This window comes from Tamandua tetradactyla, chromosome 15 (assembly GCF_023851605.1).
Source record: "Tamandua tetradactyla isolate mTamTet1 chromosome 15, mTamTet1.pri, whole genome shotgun sequence".
Classification (NCBI taxonomy): Eukaryota; Metazoa; Chordata; class Mammalia; order Pilosa; family Myrmecophagidae; genus Tamandua; species Tamandua tetradactyla.
Genome location: NC_135341.1, coordinates 28,543,752 through 28,563,153, shown reverse-complemented (window position 1 = coordinate 28,563,153; position 19,402 = coordinate 28,543,752). Strand labels below are relative to the sequence as shown.

The window sequence follows — 19,402 nt, the reverse complement described above, 5'->3', positions numbered from 1 at the left end:
AGATACATGGTGTGGACTCCTTTAATCATTGTGTTGAATAGGCTTAGCCAACTATTCCTGTGAGATAACTGTACACAAGAAAATCAAAGTATTATTTGCTTGAACTGCAAGAAATGGCCATATACCTTGTTTTGCCTTTTTTTTTTTTTGGCATGCTGTGGGGCAGAATCACATTTCATTCTTATCCCATGTGGCTAGTCCATTATTGCAGCACTATTTGTTGAATTTTTATTTTGGGGGGTGAAGTGCACAGGGCAGGAATCAAGCACGGGTCTCCTGCATGGCAGGTGAGATCTACCGCTGAATTACCCCTGTACCATTTTGCCTTTTAACCCTTTAGTTTAAATCTGCTTTTAATCCTAATAGAATTATGATGGAAGACCATTGCTTTTGGAAACTTTGAAAAATTTATCAGTACAAGCATGAAATATTGAAAAAGAGTTCTTATTTTTGTGAACTCTCATGTATCTGTAGAAAAAAGTACTACTTTCAAAAGGATAGCAGTTTTGCTGTTTGTTGCTATCCCTTCAGTGTTCAGGATAGTACCTGACACACAGGAGCTTAGAAAATATTTATTGAAAGAATAGTCAAAGTCTTTACAAGTTTGATATTGTATTGACTTTGTACCCTTCTACTATGGATAGGAAATCATGACTTTGAAGACAAATGAGCTGTTCCAGGTGATGCAGAGAGCACAGGAGCTGGCACAGAGACTGAAACAAGAACAGAGAATCCGAGAATTGACTCAAAAGGGACATGATACCTCTAGATTGATTAAAAATCTTGGCAGTAAGTACTTAACCAGATTTATAATTTTATAATAATATTAAATAATATATATTTTTAATACCTTTAGCATACTTACTAAATATTTGTAAAGGAATTTCAGATGTTTTACTGAGGTAACTTTATAAATAGGAATGCATGTTGTATTTAGAAAGTTGCATTGAAAATACAGTTATTACACTTTTCACATATATCAGGAAATATCCTTTTAATAAAAACATGATTTCATATATATATATATAGTTTCTTATGTGTTGCTCACAATAATCCTGTGCTGTTGGCAGATTGTATACTTTTGTACCCATTTTTTTTATAAAGAAAATAGTAAGTGATCATCCTAAATTCAGTAAGTGTTAAAATGGAGGTAACTTGATCTAAGAGGTTTTAGGCTAGCCCTCTAACTTTGTATTGCAGTTTTCATGCTGACTGGTTTAACTGTAAGTCTTGCTGAGCATTTAGTTGCTACTACACATAATTTCCTTTGGTATTGCTGAACTACCATTTTATCAGATACTTTTATTTCTCGTTGCCAGTTGATACAATACAAACTGAAGATAATGCATCCACTAATACCATTTCAAATTCAAGAACTGATGATGAAGTCAGTAGTAAAATGAATACATGTATTAATTCTACGACCTCTCCCAAGAAGGACGCTAGTGTGCAAACAGGTATTTGTTTAGAAATTATAAAAGTGATTTGATTTAAAATTATAGTCATAATTTTAAAAATTAAATTAAGGTTTAAAAATGGAAGGAATTTGACGTTTTCAGTGGGTGAAGAATTAGAAATTAAGGGGTGTTCCTGGCTTTTAATTTTTTATAACAGCTTTATTTGCAATGTAATCCATATATCATACAGTTCACCCTGTTAAAGTGTACAATTCAGTGTTTTTTATTTATATTCACAGAGTTGTGCACCCATCATCAATTTTAGAACATTTTCATTACCTCAAAAAGTAACCACATACCAATTCATCAGTCACTCTCCGTTCCCCCACCCCTTTTTTTTTCCGTTTTCATAACTTTCTATAGCTGTTTAATATTCTATTGTATAGCTGTACCACATTTTGCTTACACCTTCATCAGTTGATGGACATTTGGGTTATTTCTACTTTTGGCTGTTATTAATAAAGTTAACATTTATGTATAAGCTTTTACTTAAATACCTGCTTTCAAATTCTCTTGGGTATATATAATTAAGAGTGGCATTGCTAGGTTATATGATAATTCTTCTTTAGAATTTTGAGGAACTGCCAGATTTCCAAAGTGGCTACACCATTTTATGTTATATATGAGCATTTCAATTTCTCCAATCCTTCTCAATGCTTGTTGTTGTCTATCTTTTTAATTAGAGGCATTCTAATGAGTTTAAACTGATATCTTGTGGCTTAGATTTGAATTTCCGTAGTGACTAATGATGCTGAGCATCTTGTGCTGGTTTAAAATTTTTAAGGGTAATATGTTAATATCCATGTAGAGAATTCATTATTATAGATCCCCATGCTTATGATTAATCTTTTCAGCCTTTTACCTGTCTGGGAAATCTTTTTCAATTTTTAAAAATAACTTTAGGAAATTGTTGTGCCTTTTGACTTTTGGCAGTGGATCCTCCTGTTGTGGTCTTTGGGGATCTGGGGTAACTTAAAAAGACAAAACCTAATTTTGCTACTGTATTAGGATTTAATGTTGTCCTAGGGATTCCTAAGAGCCACATAGAAGATGGGCAGTGCTAAGTCTCAAGCCCAAAATGCCTTATGGAAATCCTTTTCCTAATGTAACACTGTTTTCTGCCAATTTTAGATACTGTTTCAGTACAATACTACATTACCCACATGGCAAAACTGGGAAGTAGAGCATAACTGGGAAATAGAGCAGACCCTTCTAAAGAGAAGTTAGGTAAAGCAGTTTGCCAGTGTAACCTGTTCCCTTAAAAGTTGTTCTGCTTATGAGTTCTTGGTATATTTTGATAGTCTGCTCTGAAGCTTGAAAGACTCTGGTTCAGTCCTTCCCCTATGTCCAGATGAATATCAAAATTATAAATCCTATGTAACAACTAAGGGAAATTGAAATTAAGACAGTAAAATTTTGTATTGATCACTGGGAGGTTCTAAATAAGGGTAAAAAAAAAAAGAGCCAGCATCTCAAAATAGGATAATTGAAGATCACTTATTTAGAAAGAGACTATTTCCAAGGAGTGGTTATAAGGGAATCACACAGGAGATAGTGTATTGACTGGTGATGATAGGAAATGAGCTATTACTGCTGGAATACAGAGGACAAGAGTTGTAGAGAGCTCACCTTGAGGGCAGCAGTGACCTTTGGTAAAGGAACACGGGCAACCTTATGTCAACTAGGGAAGGAGCCGGCGGAATAAATATCCTGCCCTCATCCTCTTCCCTCCTTTAATTTGCCTCTGAACCTCTTAACAGAACCAGAGGCCAGAGATCCCAGGAATCCACTAATATGGTCTATAAATTTCAGCCTGCCAGGTCACAGAGCAGGGTAGAGGAAGATGCAAAGTGGGTCTGTGGTGGCAAAAATAAAGGTTCAGTGTCCAATACTATAATGTTGCAGATGTGAGAACATTAGGGTTTAGTCCTGGAGCATCACCAGCCAAGATGAACACACCTGATATAGTTTATTCCCAAGTATCTAAGATAAGTTAGGAAAGCAGTAGCTGCCCAGACTGCCTTATTTCATTAGACAATTATGAATTTAAATTTTTAATCATTTATAGAAAAAGGTCATAGCACAAGGTTGTTGCTTAACTGGTTACATAGCTGTAATAGATGAGATCAGTGGATTTAAAGATCATTGGATCTTACATAAATTTCACGTCTTTGTTTTGAGTGGTGAACTTTTCCTGTTTTTACAATGGATAAAAGTAAAGTTAGATATGGCCTGCAGGCAAGATCTGATCTTAGCTTAATGGTATAGAAGATACAGACTTTACACGAAATGCAACATGGCTTTACAACTTCAGCAGCAGGTCCATAAAAATCTGGCTGGGACAAGGGGTGGTGGGTTACTATAAGAGACATGTTTCCAGTGCCTCTGGGGTAGAATATAGAACTGACAGACATTTTCAGGATCTTTTAACATTTATATTCTGTTAATTTCAAACCAAGAGAACAAGAACACTTCTCATATGTCTTTTAAAAGAGCTCTAAATTTTTTTAAAATGAAATTTTTGTCAGTTGTCCTTAATAGGAAAATGTATATGACACACTTTCTCAGAAATATACTTTTCGATGATATAGGATGACAGTATATTTGGCTTTTGCTTGTTTTATATTCTAAGTGTAAGCCCAAACAATCCTGTGAAAACGTTTGCTTAGAACGGTATCTGTTATATAGTGCTAAGAATGAATTATCTGAAAAATAATGGATGCACAACATTGTGAATTTAAACAACAGCACTGAATTACATATCTGAATGTGGTTAAGAGGGGGAAATTTTAGATTATGTTGCTAGAATAAACATTTTCTAAAAACCGAACAGTGCATGGTAATGAATACACAACTGTGATGAAAGTGTGAGCCATCAGTTGTACACCATTTATAGACTATATTTGTGTGAAGATTTCTTAATTTTAAAAAAGTGTTAACTATGAACTATGGTTAAAAGTACAATTATAATATTATTTCATCATTTGTTACAAAGGTAACATGCTAATGCAAGGTATTAATAATGGAAGGAGGATATATGAGACTGTATTTTCTGTTAACCTATAATTTCTCTGATTAAAACTTATAAAGTGAATCATCTGAAAAAACTTTTTTAGATGACTTAAATACAGGAATATTCACCAATGCAGAATCATGCTGTGGATCAGTAATGGAGAAGGAAGTGATAGATGATCCATCCCCTGAGATTTCTGCAGAATTTAATGAACCTCTTAAGAAAAATGAACAGCTAAGTCAGGATAAAGGAGCCAATGTAGAAAAAGACAGTTGGTATAATGACCACTGTAATCATTTCATAAGAATAGAGAAACCAACAAAATATATGAAGAAATGTCTTAAAAGGCCAGATTGGAATATAAATAAGCCACTCAAAAGGTATGTTCCAGCATCAGAAAAGTATCCTAAACAACTTCAGAAGCAGAGAGAAGAAAAAAAAGTAAGACGGCAGATGGAACTGCTTCATTTGTTAGAAAGAAATAATCCTGGACACCTCTCTCAAAATAAAGGCACTTCACCACAGGTAGTTCATTCATCTCATCAAGAAACTGAATCAAGGTGCTCTTGGCATCTGGTGAAAAAGGTAAAGGTTTTCTGTTTTAAAAATACATTTCCAAGCATGTATAGATGTTTCTAGATTCCAAAACACAATTCTCCACATGCATATTTTGATAAAGCTGTTTTGTTTCTAAACAAGAATCTCAGTAATTTATACCTAGACCAAATCCAGTTTTGCTGCTTGTTGTAAATAAAGTTTTATCAGAACACATCCATGCTCATCCTTTTGTGTATTGTCTATGGCTGCTTTCATGCTACAGTAGCAGTTGAGCATTGCAACAGAGACTGTATGGCCCAAAGTCAAAAATGTTTACCATCTCCTCTTTGTAAGTTTGCATGTATGCTCGGTACTGAAAAAAAAGAGCTGTTTTTATTCAAACATCCATTCAGAACTCTGTTTATATTCCATATAGACAAGAGATGATGTACAAGATCAGGAATGACTCTATTGTTATATCCTAGAAAAATACTAAAACCTCATTTCATGACCCAGTCAATCTAATTCACATAATGCCCTCAGATTATTTTTAAAAGTAATTGCATCCAGTTAATGGGTGCATTTAAACGAATCACCCTCCTCCTCATTTCCCTAGGATAAAACTTGTATGTTTAAAAATAAATGTAACCACTAAAAATATACATGGGCCGTTTGGAAATCCCATACTCCTTGTCTGTATTTATTTCTCCATCCATCTTTTAGGAAGAAGAACCACTAAGTGTTAATTCTTTCATCAAGAAAAGGTATGTTGAGGATCAAGTTGATTCCATAGCTACTTGATGCTTTTTTTGTATGGGCAGAATAAGTGACAAACATCTCAAAATTTAGGTAAGTCAGGCATGTATGTTTAGATAGCAAATAGTAGGAAAGGGTATGACTTCCGGGTAAGGTGTAGAGATTTAAGGGAAAGGGTGCCATTATAGCTGGAGACATTCCAGGCAAGAATGTGAGTGGCATCTCCCATTTCTCCAGACTTAGCAAAACACTTGATTTTTCAGGGATGTAAATAGTGAAATTGCTGTTAGGGACAATGAGAAGTTCAGTTAATGGGAGGTTTAAAACAGCGTATCTAGAACTGTTAGAATTCTTATTCTGTGCATGAATGTGTTTGAACCAGGTGGTTTAGATTGTCTCAGGTGGTTTAGATTGTCTCCGAATGGGATGCTAATAGTGAGTTTAGTTCACGTTTGAGTACATTATTTTATGGTGAATTACTCAGGGAGAAGCATTTCAGCACAAATTAATTCAGCCAATAGTTCCCCTGTGCTGGAGTACATATATGCTAGTAAAAACTGAAGTTATTTATCCGATTCCGTTGCCCTCCTTTATGAAAAGGTGCCATAGAACTAAGCCTTTCTTTTTATATATAACTTAGTGCTCTTAAAAATCTCACAGGTAGTCTTACTGGTATATTTAGAGTATACTGAAATGTGATTAAAAGTATTCTTAATCTAAGTAGCACAACTTTGTATTAAAGCTTTTCCCTGCTTAATCTTGCTTTATTTTTAAAAAATAGGTCTCAGTCGCCACAAATTCCAGCAGTGAAAAACAGAACCCAACAAACTCAGACTAATACATTACATTTCCCATTAAAAAACATTAGTTATAAAAGAGAGAATCTGATCTCAGGAGGTAGTCAAACAGAATTATCACCTGGGATTTCTGAACCATCCCATTTTATTCCCTATGTCCGAACCAATGAGATCTGTTACCTTGATCCAGATGCACCATTGTCCAGGCCTTCAACCCAGGACCCTCAGTATCAGAATTCACATGGTAAGTAAATATAAGTATTCGTATTGTAGAAATTTAAAATGCAGTGAGTTAAAAATAAAACAAAAAAACCCTCCTAACCATGAATTCAGAATCCAAATTACTATTCCCCCCTTTAATTACCTTACCTCTAGAAGGTTCAGCCCCAGGGGAGGGGAGGGGAGGGGAATCTTTCTCTCTTGGAGTCTAGTACTGAATTTTCTGTTTCTAACTGAAATTTGCTTATTGGTTTCTCAGGATACAAATTTATTAATGAATCCTTAAAATAATACAGCTATCATTTGGGGGCTTCAGATGGCAGTCCCCAGGGGTGATGCCCTTGGTTCCATCCCTATCAAAGCTGAGTCTCGGGCACTGTCTGATGCTTAAGCAGGTTTATTCAGCTGTGTGCTTAGAGAGTAACAAAAGCTAGTGTGTGGGCACCTTACAGTCAGGTTATGCAACCAACTGTCTGCATTCATGCAACTCTCAGTTTTGGGTAGTCTCTCCCTCTCTTGTCTACTTAAGTACCGAGTCCAGGTCATTTACCAGGGGTTTATTTCACAAAGGAAATTAAGTTAATCTAAGGTAAAGGATAGCCTTATTTTAAGGTTTCTGAAAGTGGTATCTTTGCTGAGATGACTTTGGTTTGGAAATGCCCTGCCTACTAATGACAACCTTGCAAGGTGCTTTAGTAGCTTTTCACTACATACAGCATAGGGTGCTCTGTCATATATGTATTTGATTTTTGTCAATTTCATTTGGCTTCAGACTGTGACCGAGAACCACAGCACCTATTTGACTCTGACCGTTTCAGGGATCCACTTCTTAATCCTAACTTGGTGAGAAACAGGGATCGACAGCAAGCAATTCTTAAGGGACTCTCAGAACTGAGACAGGTATGAGCGCTTTCAGCCACAAATAGGAAATACTGTTTTTCAGTATATCAAAGGGGCACCCTCCCTGTGTGCTTGCAGTGTGTAGATGGTTATATGAATGATGTGACTTTGCTGCAACCCAGTTTAAAACTAGAAGTTAACTCCTTTGATTCTTCCAGTCTTTAAAACTCGTCTTTCCACTATGAAATCATGAGACAGTTCAAATATTAAGACGATTTTATTGAATTAAAAAAATGCATACATATGAATGACAAAACATGATCAATAAGGCTCTAAAACACCAAAGGAAAAAAAATACTAAATTATGTAAATTCTTCGCAATCTGGCCCACACTTTTTTAAATGAACAGGTTGGCAGTGTTCAGAGCACTGATGTAAGTCCTAAAGAATAGATGTGAAATCGTATGTATGACCTGATCAGGCTAGCTCCCTCATTTTCTCCTAGGCCATTTTTTTGTGCCTTCACATTCTTATTAAAGTAGGTAAAAATCAAATCAGGTAACACATCTAACCTTAAACATGTCTCCTGTTGTCTATCTTCCTAACCTTAGACCTTGCAAAATTGGTTTGCAACTAGTTTTGATTCACCGTAGTTCTTTGTATTGGGGAAAAAAATAAGCTGTGCCTGCTTTTCCATGTCCAGTCCTTTACCAACCTCCCTTGCATTTTAAAATGTTAATTCAGGTTTTGCTTCCCCATCCTTTTTCTTTATAAAGCTGGAAAAATTATTACCACTTTGGCCCATTACTTATTTGAGGACCACCTAATAATATATGCTAATCAGGAAGCATCCTTTAGTTTTTTAAATAACTTAAGGAGCTTGGAAACTCTTGAGGTTTTATTTAAATTCTTATTTTAAAGGGAAAAAGGGGTTTTTTATTCTCAGCCTAATAGAGAGAAAAGTTATGAGGTCAAGAGGAAGGATATGATGTACACATTCACCCACCAATACGTACTCTTACTTCAGCAGGGCCTTGTGTGAGCCACACAAGTTTACTGTAGTCAAGAATATTATGCCCCATCACCATATAAGACCATTTGGGGGAGGAGGGAATGTCATTTTAGCCCCACAGTTATGGAACTATTGAAAAGACATCCCAATTGGTTTTTATAACACGTTTACTGCAAGATTGAGTGATTAAAATCCAGCAAGACAAAGTAAAGCTTAAGCTTGGGCCAAGGGATAGGGACTTCATACATAATATTTCCAAAGTGATATAAACAGTACAGGCATATAAGACAGGAATTTGCCAGTCTATTACACACCTTACTAATATATCAATGTGATTTCAGGGCCTTCTCCAGAAGCAAAAGGAGTTGGAAACTAATCTCATGCCTTTAGCTGCAAATCAAGAAGAGAATTTTAGTTCTTCGTTTTAAAGGTAGAAAACCAGATTGTCAATTTTTGTCTTCTAGATTATAAAATATGTTTGACTAAAATGTGTTTTTCAGATAGCTTAGGTTTTTTTAAATGCTCATTAAAAACTTGTACATTGTGTAGTAAAATGCTGTATATCTTTATATATATATATATATAATAAAATGGACCCTCCTGTAAAAATTTAGTAGTGAAGAAAATGCTTCCCATACAATCTAGATTTTTAATTCCTAAAAGAATGCATTCTACTTACCGTGATATAGTCTGGAATTCTGGCCTGTTCTTAATATATCCTCCCACACTTTTTAATATAGCTTATTAATTGAAATATCACTCTTATATGTTTTGCTCTATCAACAAGACAAATAAAAAGGTGGAACGTCTCCTCAACTTCTGAGGCAAATGCCTTAACACATCCAGGCTCTAACTTTTACCAAGACAACGCAAATTCAGTTTAGGTTTTTTTTCTCTAAATCCTGCTTTTGTGATTTTTTTTTTTTTTTTACCATAGTAGCATTAGTGATAGGCAGTTCTTAGCAATAGATGTGAGTGTAAAACCTACCTATTTCCACATATACTTTGATTATTTGTGAATTTAAAAAGCACTTTAAAAGTACTTACTAAATGGTAATACCCAGTTAAGATCACCTCAAAAATAGACGTCCTTTTTTGAAGACTACTATTTTAAAAATCTGTAGCTAAAGTTGTTCCAAATGGTTCACAATGCCCTTAATGTAAAGGTTATCTTTATAATAAAAAAGTTGACTGAAATCTTAGCAACAGATTTTTACGTGCCTATGCCTGAAGATAAAAATAATGCTGCTTGGTATTGAATCCTGTGTACATTTATTTAAATGAAACTGCACTTGTTAAAAATCTTGAGGGACTGAGCCAAAATCCTCTATCAGCATCACTGGCTTATACCTGTGTAAAAACACTATACAAAAGCTTAAATCAAAATAAATACAATAATTGATAATTCATTTCAGCAAAAGTAGACTGTATCACCAGATATTCCATTAGCACAAGAAAAGCCATTGCTGTTGATCGTTTCTGTAAATAACTAGTTTTACATATAAAACTGGCTTCAATTTGAAGGCCTAGTACAGGTGACATACAAACATAAAACTTAAAAGTGCCAACATGAGATAATTCAAGTACAAATATGTTAAAAATATATATATATTTATTTCAATTTTCAGATGCTTGAAGTGTTACAGGCCATCATGATTTAAATAAGAGAAAAAAACATTTTAAGAAAGGACAAGAAACCTTTTGTTTAGAGAATGAAATATAAATTGTTATTTCAATTTTTTCAGAAACAAAAAAAGTCCACAACAACCTATTAAAAAAAAAGTTACTATAATTATTTCTCTTTAGAATACGGCCTGGAAGAATCATCTTTTTCCCAACTTAATGGAGATGTATCTCTATCCAAGCTTTGAGTATAAGCAGATAAGAAGTAATTTTCGCTTTCTTGAGACTGAGTTGATGAAAGGGCATATGGGGTCCCCAAAAATGTCTGATGAGTGAGAACATTAAAATGACTAAATTGATGGGACATATTTAATTGACTTTGACTGTGATAAACCTGAAAGGTGCTATATGAATCTTGCTCAGCTGAACTGCTGTTCTCTCCTTCAGAGCATGCTATATCAATAGATGCTCTCTCTTCAGAATCAATTTGATAAGTCTTATCTTCTAATAAACTTTTTTGCATGTCAAGAGACACATGCAACTCAATTTGAATATTCCTTTTTTGATCTGTTCCACTTGATCCTTTGGTCTCTTTCGTCAATATTTCTGAATGAAAATTGCTGCATACTTCTATTTGTGAGATTTCATCCCCTGAATCCAGAGACATATCCTCTTCATCCTTTTCATCGCTTTCTAAAAGAGCTATATTTAAAAAACAAAAAGTCCTCCTCTATTGAAATACACAGTTTGCTTAAGTTTTAAAATTATACACTACTCACACAATATAATGCGTCAGGGTCTGCAAGTCCACAATCCCTTAAAGCTTGGTCTTCTGCCACAAGTTCACTTAGTCACAACACTCACACTAGGTGTGAATGTCCAGATAATCCGATGCTAAAAGCTTCTGCGAAATGTGTTCACGTTTAATGTTGGGAAATCCCAACTCCCAGCTCCAAAGGGGTTAATGTCAAAACAGCATCTAAAGTTATACGGTAATTCAGTATTTGACAAAACAAATATAAAATAAAATTTTTTGATATCTAGCGTCACTGGATTAGTAAACTGATTAGCGCTATTGCATGTTTGATCATCTCTGCTTTCACCAGAAACAAAAGTACATCTTTCATTTTACACAAAAGCTGGAACTACAGCAGAGGCCATCTTACAAAAGACTAAAGCTATGAATATCCTAACTACCTTATAATACATCTGGGGAGATTTAGTAGCCTAAATGCTAAATCCCCGTTACCTGGTTTCCTACATTTTTCTTAATATATCTCCTTTGCTGACAGCAGCAGCCAATAAAATTTTTACGTAACCTCAGAGAGAAAATGTAGTCCACAGTCTATAGTAACTTATCGACCTACGACTAAAAAGCATAATAAATTTTGTGAATGCTAATTATTAGAATAATTAAATGCCTAGAAACACTTCCCCTGGGCTGAGTGGTTTCAAAATAGGCATTTCATTATTTAATAATGAACCAAAACTGCTCCTCTTTTTCTGTCTGCCTTAAAGAAAATGAAAACTACTGAAAAGTTACCTGACTGAGACTCAAGATTCTCATTAGCACCAAGCAGAGGATTTTCTTCTGTGATAGAGTTGTGAAACCCCACAAGACTTTTAAAGTTTTGCATAAAGTCTTCAGCAGTTGCAACCACTATTCCATTATCTGTGTAACTGGAAAGCATCTTGATGTTCTTCTCTAAATAAAAAAAAAAGTTTCAAGTATAATACATTTGAAAATATACATGGACAATTGATACATGCCCCACACCCCTCACAAAATCCTTTCCTCTGCATTTTCAGAACCAGCTTAACACAATACCCACCCAGCAAAGACCAACAAAATCCTATCCTCCACATTCCTATATTCATAGAAGAAAGCTTTAAAGTGCTCTCTTTACCTGTTAAAAAGACTATGTGTCGTTGCTGTATGTTCTGAGCCTGAAGTCTGATAAGGCAATCCAATTCTGGAGCATTTCGAGTTTGTGAGTCACAATTGTGGTATGACAAAATTTCAACAAGATGTTTCTTCTGGTAGACATTCAGAAGCGTCAACAGACTTAGTGCTTTAGCATTCAATCTGTGAAATTAAGCAGTTTCATTTCTGGATCTGCATTTCTAAAAATGTAGGGATGTTTTTGCTTCAACTTAAAACCACAATTTTGAGGCAACTACACTTCTTAGTACTGCCTGAAGTACAGAGGCTTCTTAGAGGAAAGAGAGAGAGTAGGAATTATAACTTACGTGAAAGTCCAGGGGCTTTCTCTAAGGGTGAGGGCCAGCTGTTCAGTTCAGGTCAAAATTTCAACCATTATACTTACTAAATAATACATTTAGTTATCTTTAGCTTTACTAACTTGGAAGTATAATCAACGACAAAAGCATAAATCCTTCAGATAATAGAACTACATGGCTCAAAGCTAGTAAGGCCTAAGGCAGCAAGCAGTGGAGATTACTGGCTATTGTCAGGAAGATGAGGATACCAGGTAACTTTGGACAAGTTAAACTTTCAGGCGTCAGTACTGTTATCTGTCATATAAAGATACAAGTTAACCTATGTTGACATAATTTGAAGATGACGCAAGTTAAAAAAAAAACTTCTAAAAAAAGTTAAACATTTAAAAATTATTTCAGCCTGAATTCCCCATATCATGGAATGCTAATAGGTATTTTAAGAAATAAGTATTTTATGGTCTAATATAATTTGGAAAGGCTGGCTGCCACAATGTTAAACTACTATATAGTTTCTTTGATCCTTCATACATTTAATTGACTTTCCAATAGTAGGATATAGTAACCCCAACTCATCTGAACACTTAATCTTCGGTGAAACCTCAAGTAACAAGTGCTCCAAGGAGCACAACACTTTGAGAAATAGTGATTTCTGGGTGTGTTAAAAACTACCTATTAATATAAATGAATATCCCTTTATCAGGTTGAGAGTGATCCTTGTCCAAATATATGCATGACTTGATTAGCTACCTAAAGTAGTTGTCAACACTTGGGAGAGGTCTGGTGATCTAGCTGACATTTATAGTTCAGTTAAAAAAAAAAAGCTGATTATTCTAAACCTCCAAGTGGCAAAGATTAAAACCAATTTACCCATACAACATACTACCTTTGCCAAATTTCTACCTAAATGAGAATACCACCTTTTCCCAAGAAAAAGCTGGGATAATTCATTATCAGCATTCCCTTATGGCTACATAAAGATACCTATAAAAATTGACAACATCCATAACACAATGTTAAAATCAACAACCATTATGTAGTTACTTTCTAAATCTTACCTCCCCAGTTCCTTTAGTTTCTTCTGAAATTTACAGTGGACTTTCCATTGCCATTTTCCTTCTGGAGAACTAAGTTCTTCAAGGAATGTCAAGAAATTTTTAAGGTTTTCTGTTAGAGATATAAAGTTTATTTTTAGATCAATAACAGTTGTTCACAACTGACTATGGAAGAAGTGCTTGCTCATATCATGTAGAAATACCTACTTTCCTATGTCCTATTCTCCTTTTTTTCCCTTCTTCTCTAAGACATGTACATATCCCCGAAGCACTAAGAGCATAATGTTTATACATAAAAAAAGAAATTATCAGCAACAATAACAAACCACAAGTGATCCAAGTGCAGAAGGTACAGAGAGCCTTGCTTTATACCAGATTTAGAGGAAATGGTTTAAGACAGAATAGGAAAGAAATTTATGACAAAAGCTCAAGGGAGAAAAATGGGAATGAACCCCATTACCTGTGAAAAGCAGAATGGGCAACAGGGCAATCGAAAAGAAAGTATGACTGAGTCATTTAGGAAAAAACAAGAGAAGTTTACATGTGCAAAGGAATGTATGACTCTTACCAATTGTGATAACCTCTGGATTTAGAATTGATTCATCAGACACAATAAAGCCTCCAGATACAAATAACTCATTGTACGTATGATTTTTAACATCATCCAGACTATCGACACCAGCAAAACTAACACAGGGGAGCTTCTTTAAAGCCACCAAGCCAGGGACCTGTTTAAATAAAATGCCAAAACAGAAAGAAGGATGGATAAGAAATGAACTGACAAAAGTGTGAAGTAATTGACTCATACTAGTGAACTGCCCTTGGGAAGCCAAGCACAGAAATAATATTCCCAATATTACATCCCAATGTATAAAGCAATTTTTATATACTGGGTACCTGTCATGAATAAAACACTCCAAGGACAAGGAACTTAGACTGAAACACAAAATCAACAAATGCTAACTTGTCTAACCAGTCAGAGTTCAGATGAAGTTAAGAGCATATATACTGAAACACAAAAGAGCAGTAGGATTTGAGGTACTCATAAAACCAGAGTACCTTTAAATACAAGGAAAGGACTGGTTTGACAAAGGGGGGGCATAGATACACTGCCTGGGACACATAGGGGAAGATGAGAAGAAAAATGTAAGGTCAGTCAGCAGACCCATGGCATTTCAAGGATTGCATCAGTCTTCTTAGTCATGACTGTGAGTTGATAGGAAAGATCTGTGATATATAGCAATTTAAAATTTTGCAGAGATACAACTTGAATCTCTGAAGCTGATTCATGGAAGAGTCTCTAAGGTCTCAAGCCCTAAACCTCCCAACCTTGAAATTCTATCCCCTTTAAAGCTTGTGATATTTTTATAAACGAACAGCTTTAGTCTCATGGACAGTAAGATTTTAAAATAAGGACATCTTTGTAACCAAAATAAGTAGTGAAATTAACTTAATATAGTCTACCTTGTGAATGAAACCAGCAATGTCTTCATTTTGAATAATAATCAATAGCTTATCTAGTTTTGATCTTCTTTCCAAAAACTGTTCTGGATGACATTCTGTATTGCCTAATTTGATAAGATATTCCTGTTGAAGAAAGACAACTAAATCACTATTAAAACGCTTTATTGTAAGTATCTATTTACCATCGGTTTATCTACTGATTAACTACCAGAACTCCTAAGATAAGTTTATGCTCTAAGAGATTTCAGAGATATTCAAATCCACTTTTCTTCATTTTGTAAAAGAGGAACAAACTTAAAACCCAGAGCTTAAACATCTTGTACAAAGTCACACAGCTAAGCAGCGGCTCTTTGTACTATATTATGGCACAAAACCATGAAAGCCAAGTAAATGCGAATTATTGACAATGGATTAACCCAGGTCCCTTAATCCACCTCTATTACTTAGAAATAGGCAACCCAGAGTCCAATCATTAGCCACTCCTTTGCCCTTCCATACAGCACCCCTACTCCGCCATGTCCTTTTCCTTTCTAAGCAGACCCTTGGTTATTTGCAGCAATGTTACTGATCTATTCCTTTAGTTACAAAGCAACTTTACAAGCACTGTAGCTCGTCTAATTCAAAACAGCCCCAAATGCATTAATATAGCGCTTCAATATATACAGTGCTATTCACATATTAATCAACTGTCTGTCAAGTTTACATCTTCAGGCAAAATAATAAAGAACGACTCAGACTCTCCAATCTAACACCTCCCTCCATGCTCGAGAAATGATACTACCTTCAAAGGGCACAAGGCAATAAGTAGTTGTTGCTGTCTGTCTGCTGGTGGAATCCTGAACCCTGAAGGTCACATTCCTCATTTACGATAGAGGAGCAGATGAATTTTCTTAAGGTTGGCATGGCTGGTTAGATCTACTCAACTCACAATCAGTCAGTACTGCTCTTTCAAGACCTGCCTATAAGCATCACACCAACTGAGGATATTTTTGTATAAAGGTAAACTAAAGGAACATCTTCCACATGGTTTGACGTTGAGCTATGCTCTGAAGCTTCTGGGCAAATTTCAAACTAGCTTACAGTCAGTTAAAGAAAAGATAAATTACTATCTGACAAATTACTATTTTTGATCTGTCTTTTCAAATTAAGCAGCTTTAAATTCAAGTTCATTTTAGAGAAGACAGTTTAACTCATATATGTAACAAATCAGTAAGGCTCCAGAAATACTTAAGAAGCTTACATCTTGATTCAAAAAGTCTTTTACTCTTCTGAAATATTTCTGCTGGGTTCCAACAGATAACACTTAAAAGAGTTTAAGTTCCAATCTATGATTTCCTATCAGATATATAAAACACAGAGCAGCCTTATGAACAAATAGCAATATAGTTTGGTCCGTGCTGTGAATAAAAGCACCATTCACTTATGCCCTCAAAATAAATGTCACATAAGTGTGTTACAGTCAGTTTAAAAAACAGGGAGGGTGAATTTATTTCAAGTTTATGGGAAACTGTGCCCAACCTATTCCTCTCATCTTGTTCCATACCAACATGCAGCTACACTCATAGATTACTGTACTTGAGAATATATAGCTGGGGGTAAGAGTTGAGAAGCTCTACATTCAATCATACAGGGCAGAAATGCAACCCAGGAATTCCTAGTTGGTCTGGTTTTATTTTCCTAAGTAATCAGGAAGGAAGGTACAACTGAGCACTCTACTGCCTCTTGCATTGCCATGCTCTTCACATCCTCTCTGGGCATCACATAAAACATGCTGGCATCAGAGAGGTCCCCAAACCAAACAAGTACTAACTCCTCAGCACTTGATAGCAACATTTGAGTTTCTGGGCCACTCTAGGCTCTAAGTCACTTATTTATAGTTCCCTCTGCTTCCTCTACAAGAACAAGCAGAAACCCACGTCATGAAAAGTAAATTCCATAAAGGGAAGTAGGCATTTATTTTAAAAACCTAGGTATTCCTTCCGTTAAGGAATTAAAATCCTATACTTCAGTGTTAACTGATATTAAACCACTGGCATTATTGTCCCAATGTGTTAAAATTTACATAGTTGTTACACATTTGGCATAACTATCTAAACATATATATGTACATAAATACACACATACACATGTATGTGTATGATGTGTATGTAATTTTTTAAACCAAATACCTGTAATGCTAGACTATTCTTCAGCAGAAGGAAAGAAAGGAATCCTTCATGATTGGGTAGTTTTTTAGGCCCATCTCAGTTTTGATCAAAAAGGGCTGCAGGGAACCTCACATGACCAGGGTAACATTGTTGACTATCCTTGGACATTTTTTTCTATTTGACTGATAAAACCCTGTTATCCGATAGTTAACTCTGACAACAAACATTTAAAACCTCTGAATCATCATTTTACAGGAAAAGACGTAGTATGTATACAAATGTTAATTTAAAATGGATGCTATAGCAAGAATCTAAACTCCAAGATATTTAGATCACAGGTTCCAAACTTAGCTAAACTTAATAGTCTTTCACTTCACTCTGCATCGTTAAATTATGAAAATATATGGTCAACATTTAAGATAAAATCCCATTTTATAGAGGTCACACCAAACAAGACAAGTTTATACAGCATTACTATTACCTTCTCATTTACTTACCTTTATTTCTTTACAGAGCACACTTTCTTCTTCTTCATGAATATAAAATTTCACAGTATTTTTCTGGACATCTTTCATGATTTTAACCAAACTGTTAAATACTTCAGGTTCTAACTGGCTTATAAAATTTGAAAGGCCTGGTTGGGCAGAAATGTTTACATCACTAGGCGATTTTGTTGTTTCTTTTTCTACTGGTTCCGGGGCAGTATCACCAGGTACAGTATGATCAGACGTTTCCATTAATTCTGTGGCATGGTGTGGCTGGTTCACTTCTACTTCGGTTGAAGTTGAAGAGGAATGTTGCTCATTAGAATCGGTGTCTTTCAAAGGATCACTACCAAGTGGCTCAGGGAGGCATTTACTGTTGAAGTCACTTGAGGAAACTGGTATGACATGACTTCCCAGAGAAATCAATGCTATCTTGGTACCAGAATCACTAGGACTGACCGGTGGCAAATTCCCACCCTTGGCTGATGCTTTAATAATAATAGTATTTAGTTTCTCATGCAAGCCATCAACAAACTCTTGTACACCAGCTTTAGAAGTCTTAGAATATATGAATTCAGAAAGCCGCTTCATCTTCTCTTGTGTTGAAAACAAAGGTGTAGAAATTCTACTGACATATGAAACATTCTTTTTCTTCAAAATCTCTTCTATCTTCCTAGAAAACAGACTGTACTCTCCTAATACTGTCCTCTCTGTGGTTTCACACAGTACAGGTGGTTCTGCTGCTGGCACACACTGCTCCTCCACTGTCACCACCTGACCTGTCAACACTTCATCCTCAGTGGTGCCTTTTAGTGTGTCTGTAAATGGAGAGGATGGAAACTGGTAATCAGAACTTCTCTGTCTACTTATTACCCGGGGGTCGTTAGGAAAGGCTTCCTGTGGTGGTAGACACACCAGCTGTTCTTCTGGTGATTTCATACCTATATAGGAAGAGTTCATTATTTTAAGAATAATCCAAAAAAGAGAACATCTGAAAAAACAAACTATTAAATCAGGCAAAAAAAAAATTTGGCTCAAGTATATATTTAGAACTAATTAAGCATCAGAAGGTTCATCAATAGTTTCACTGAAACCAAAAAAGGTGGAACAAAAACCTTGTATAAACCCTAATCCTACATGCCCTCCATGTAGTTTGGTCTTTGGATTTCAGTAGCCCATAATAACAACTTAGTGTTACTTTCTTTACTTTCTTTTGAAGTGGTCAAACAGGTGCCAATTTAGCATCACAACAAATTAAGTCATTTGCTTATTTCTGCTGCCTTTACCATTCTATAGATCTTTCATAGACATGCTTTAATCAGTTTGGGCATCTTGGTCAATCCCTATATTTTTTGCCAAGCAATGCAACTATAATACCTCCTTAATATACATGAGAATCTTGAGTGCTAGGTAATAAAATGCCAAACAGAAATGCTGTGGGAATAAGTGTTAAGTTAAGAGTTGCTTTCAAGATCTAGGAGAATTTAACCACCTTCACAGCTTTCACATATGGGAATGGCATAGTGGATTTCCTGGTAAGGACTTCTTTTTATCAGGGGAAAAAAAAAAGGTTCAGTAAGATAAGAAGAGAATATTTTACAGTTACATAAACAGAAATATCTTTGATACCACTTTTAATTCACAAGATCATACCTTTTTTATTTTTCATCAAATTCAAAGTTCAAGTACAATGTTTTTGAAACCGTTCAAAACAAATACTTTAAATCCCTTTTTAAGAGATAAGGGAAAAATTAACAGCA

General features: G+C 35.2%; 2 protein-coding genes across 26 annotated transcripts in view; one reads left to right on the top strand and one right to left on the bottom strand.

Moving 5' to 3' along the window:
* The window catches only part of CCDC66 (coiled-coil domain containing 66), an 84,598-nt gene that overhangs the window by 45,908 nt on the left and 19,288 nt on the right, over positions 1-19,402 (top strand). For 11 of the 19 annotated variants that reach the window (XM_077128965.1, XM_077128958.1, XM_077128957.1 and 8 more), the window contains 7 exons: positions 645-789; positions 1,320-1,457; positions 4,574-5,055; positions 5,731-5,771; positions 6,545-6,804; positions 7,552-7,679; positions 8,972-9,184. In XM_077128965.1, the coding sequence (XP_076985080.1) occupies positions 645-789; positions 1,320-1,457; positions 4,574-5,055; positions 5,731-5,771; positions 6,545-6,804; positions 7,552-7,679; positions 8,972-9,058 (1,281 nt within the window). In that variant the 3' untranslated portion in view covers positions 9,059-9,184. Of the gene's footprint in view, positions 1-644; positions 790-1,319; positions 1,458-4,573; positions 5,056-5,730; positions 5,857-6,544; positions 6,805-7,551; positions 7,681-8,971; positions 9,185-10,436; positions 18,486-19,402 lie in introns of those variants that run through there. The other 8 variants (XR_013162723.1, XM_077128956.1, XM_077128955.1 and 5 more) reach the window with 6 other exon arrangements.
* The window catches only part of TASOR (transcription activation suppressor), a 64,290-nt gene continuing 52,765 nt past the window's right edge, over positions 7,878-19,402 (bottom strand). For 2 of the 7 annotated variants that reach the window (XM_077128947.1, XM_077128948.1), the window contains 7 exons: positions 17,655-18,583; positions 15,011-15,133; positions 14,115-14,274; positions 13,550-13,658; positions 12,161-12,339; positions 11,797-11,958; positions 7,878-10,955 (listed from right to left, as the gene is read on the bottom strand). In XM_077128947.1, coding sequence (XP_076985062.1) covers positions 10,423-10,955; positions 11,797-11,958; positions 12,161-12,339; positions 13,550-13,658; positions 14,115-14,274; positions 15,011-15,133; positions 17,655-18,583 — 2,195 coding nt within the window. In that variant the 3' untranslated portion in view covers positions 7,878-10,422. Of the gene's footprint in view, positions 11,233-11,796; positions 11,959-12,160; positions 12,340-13,549; positions 13,659-14,114; positions 14,275-15,010; positions 15,134-17,654; positions 18,584-19,402 lie in introns of all 7 variants that reach the window. The other 5 variants (XM_077128949.1, XM_077128950.1, XM_077128952.1 and 2 more) reach the window with 3 other exon arrangements.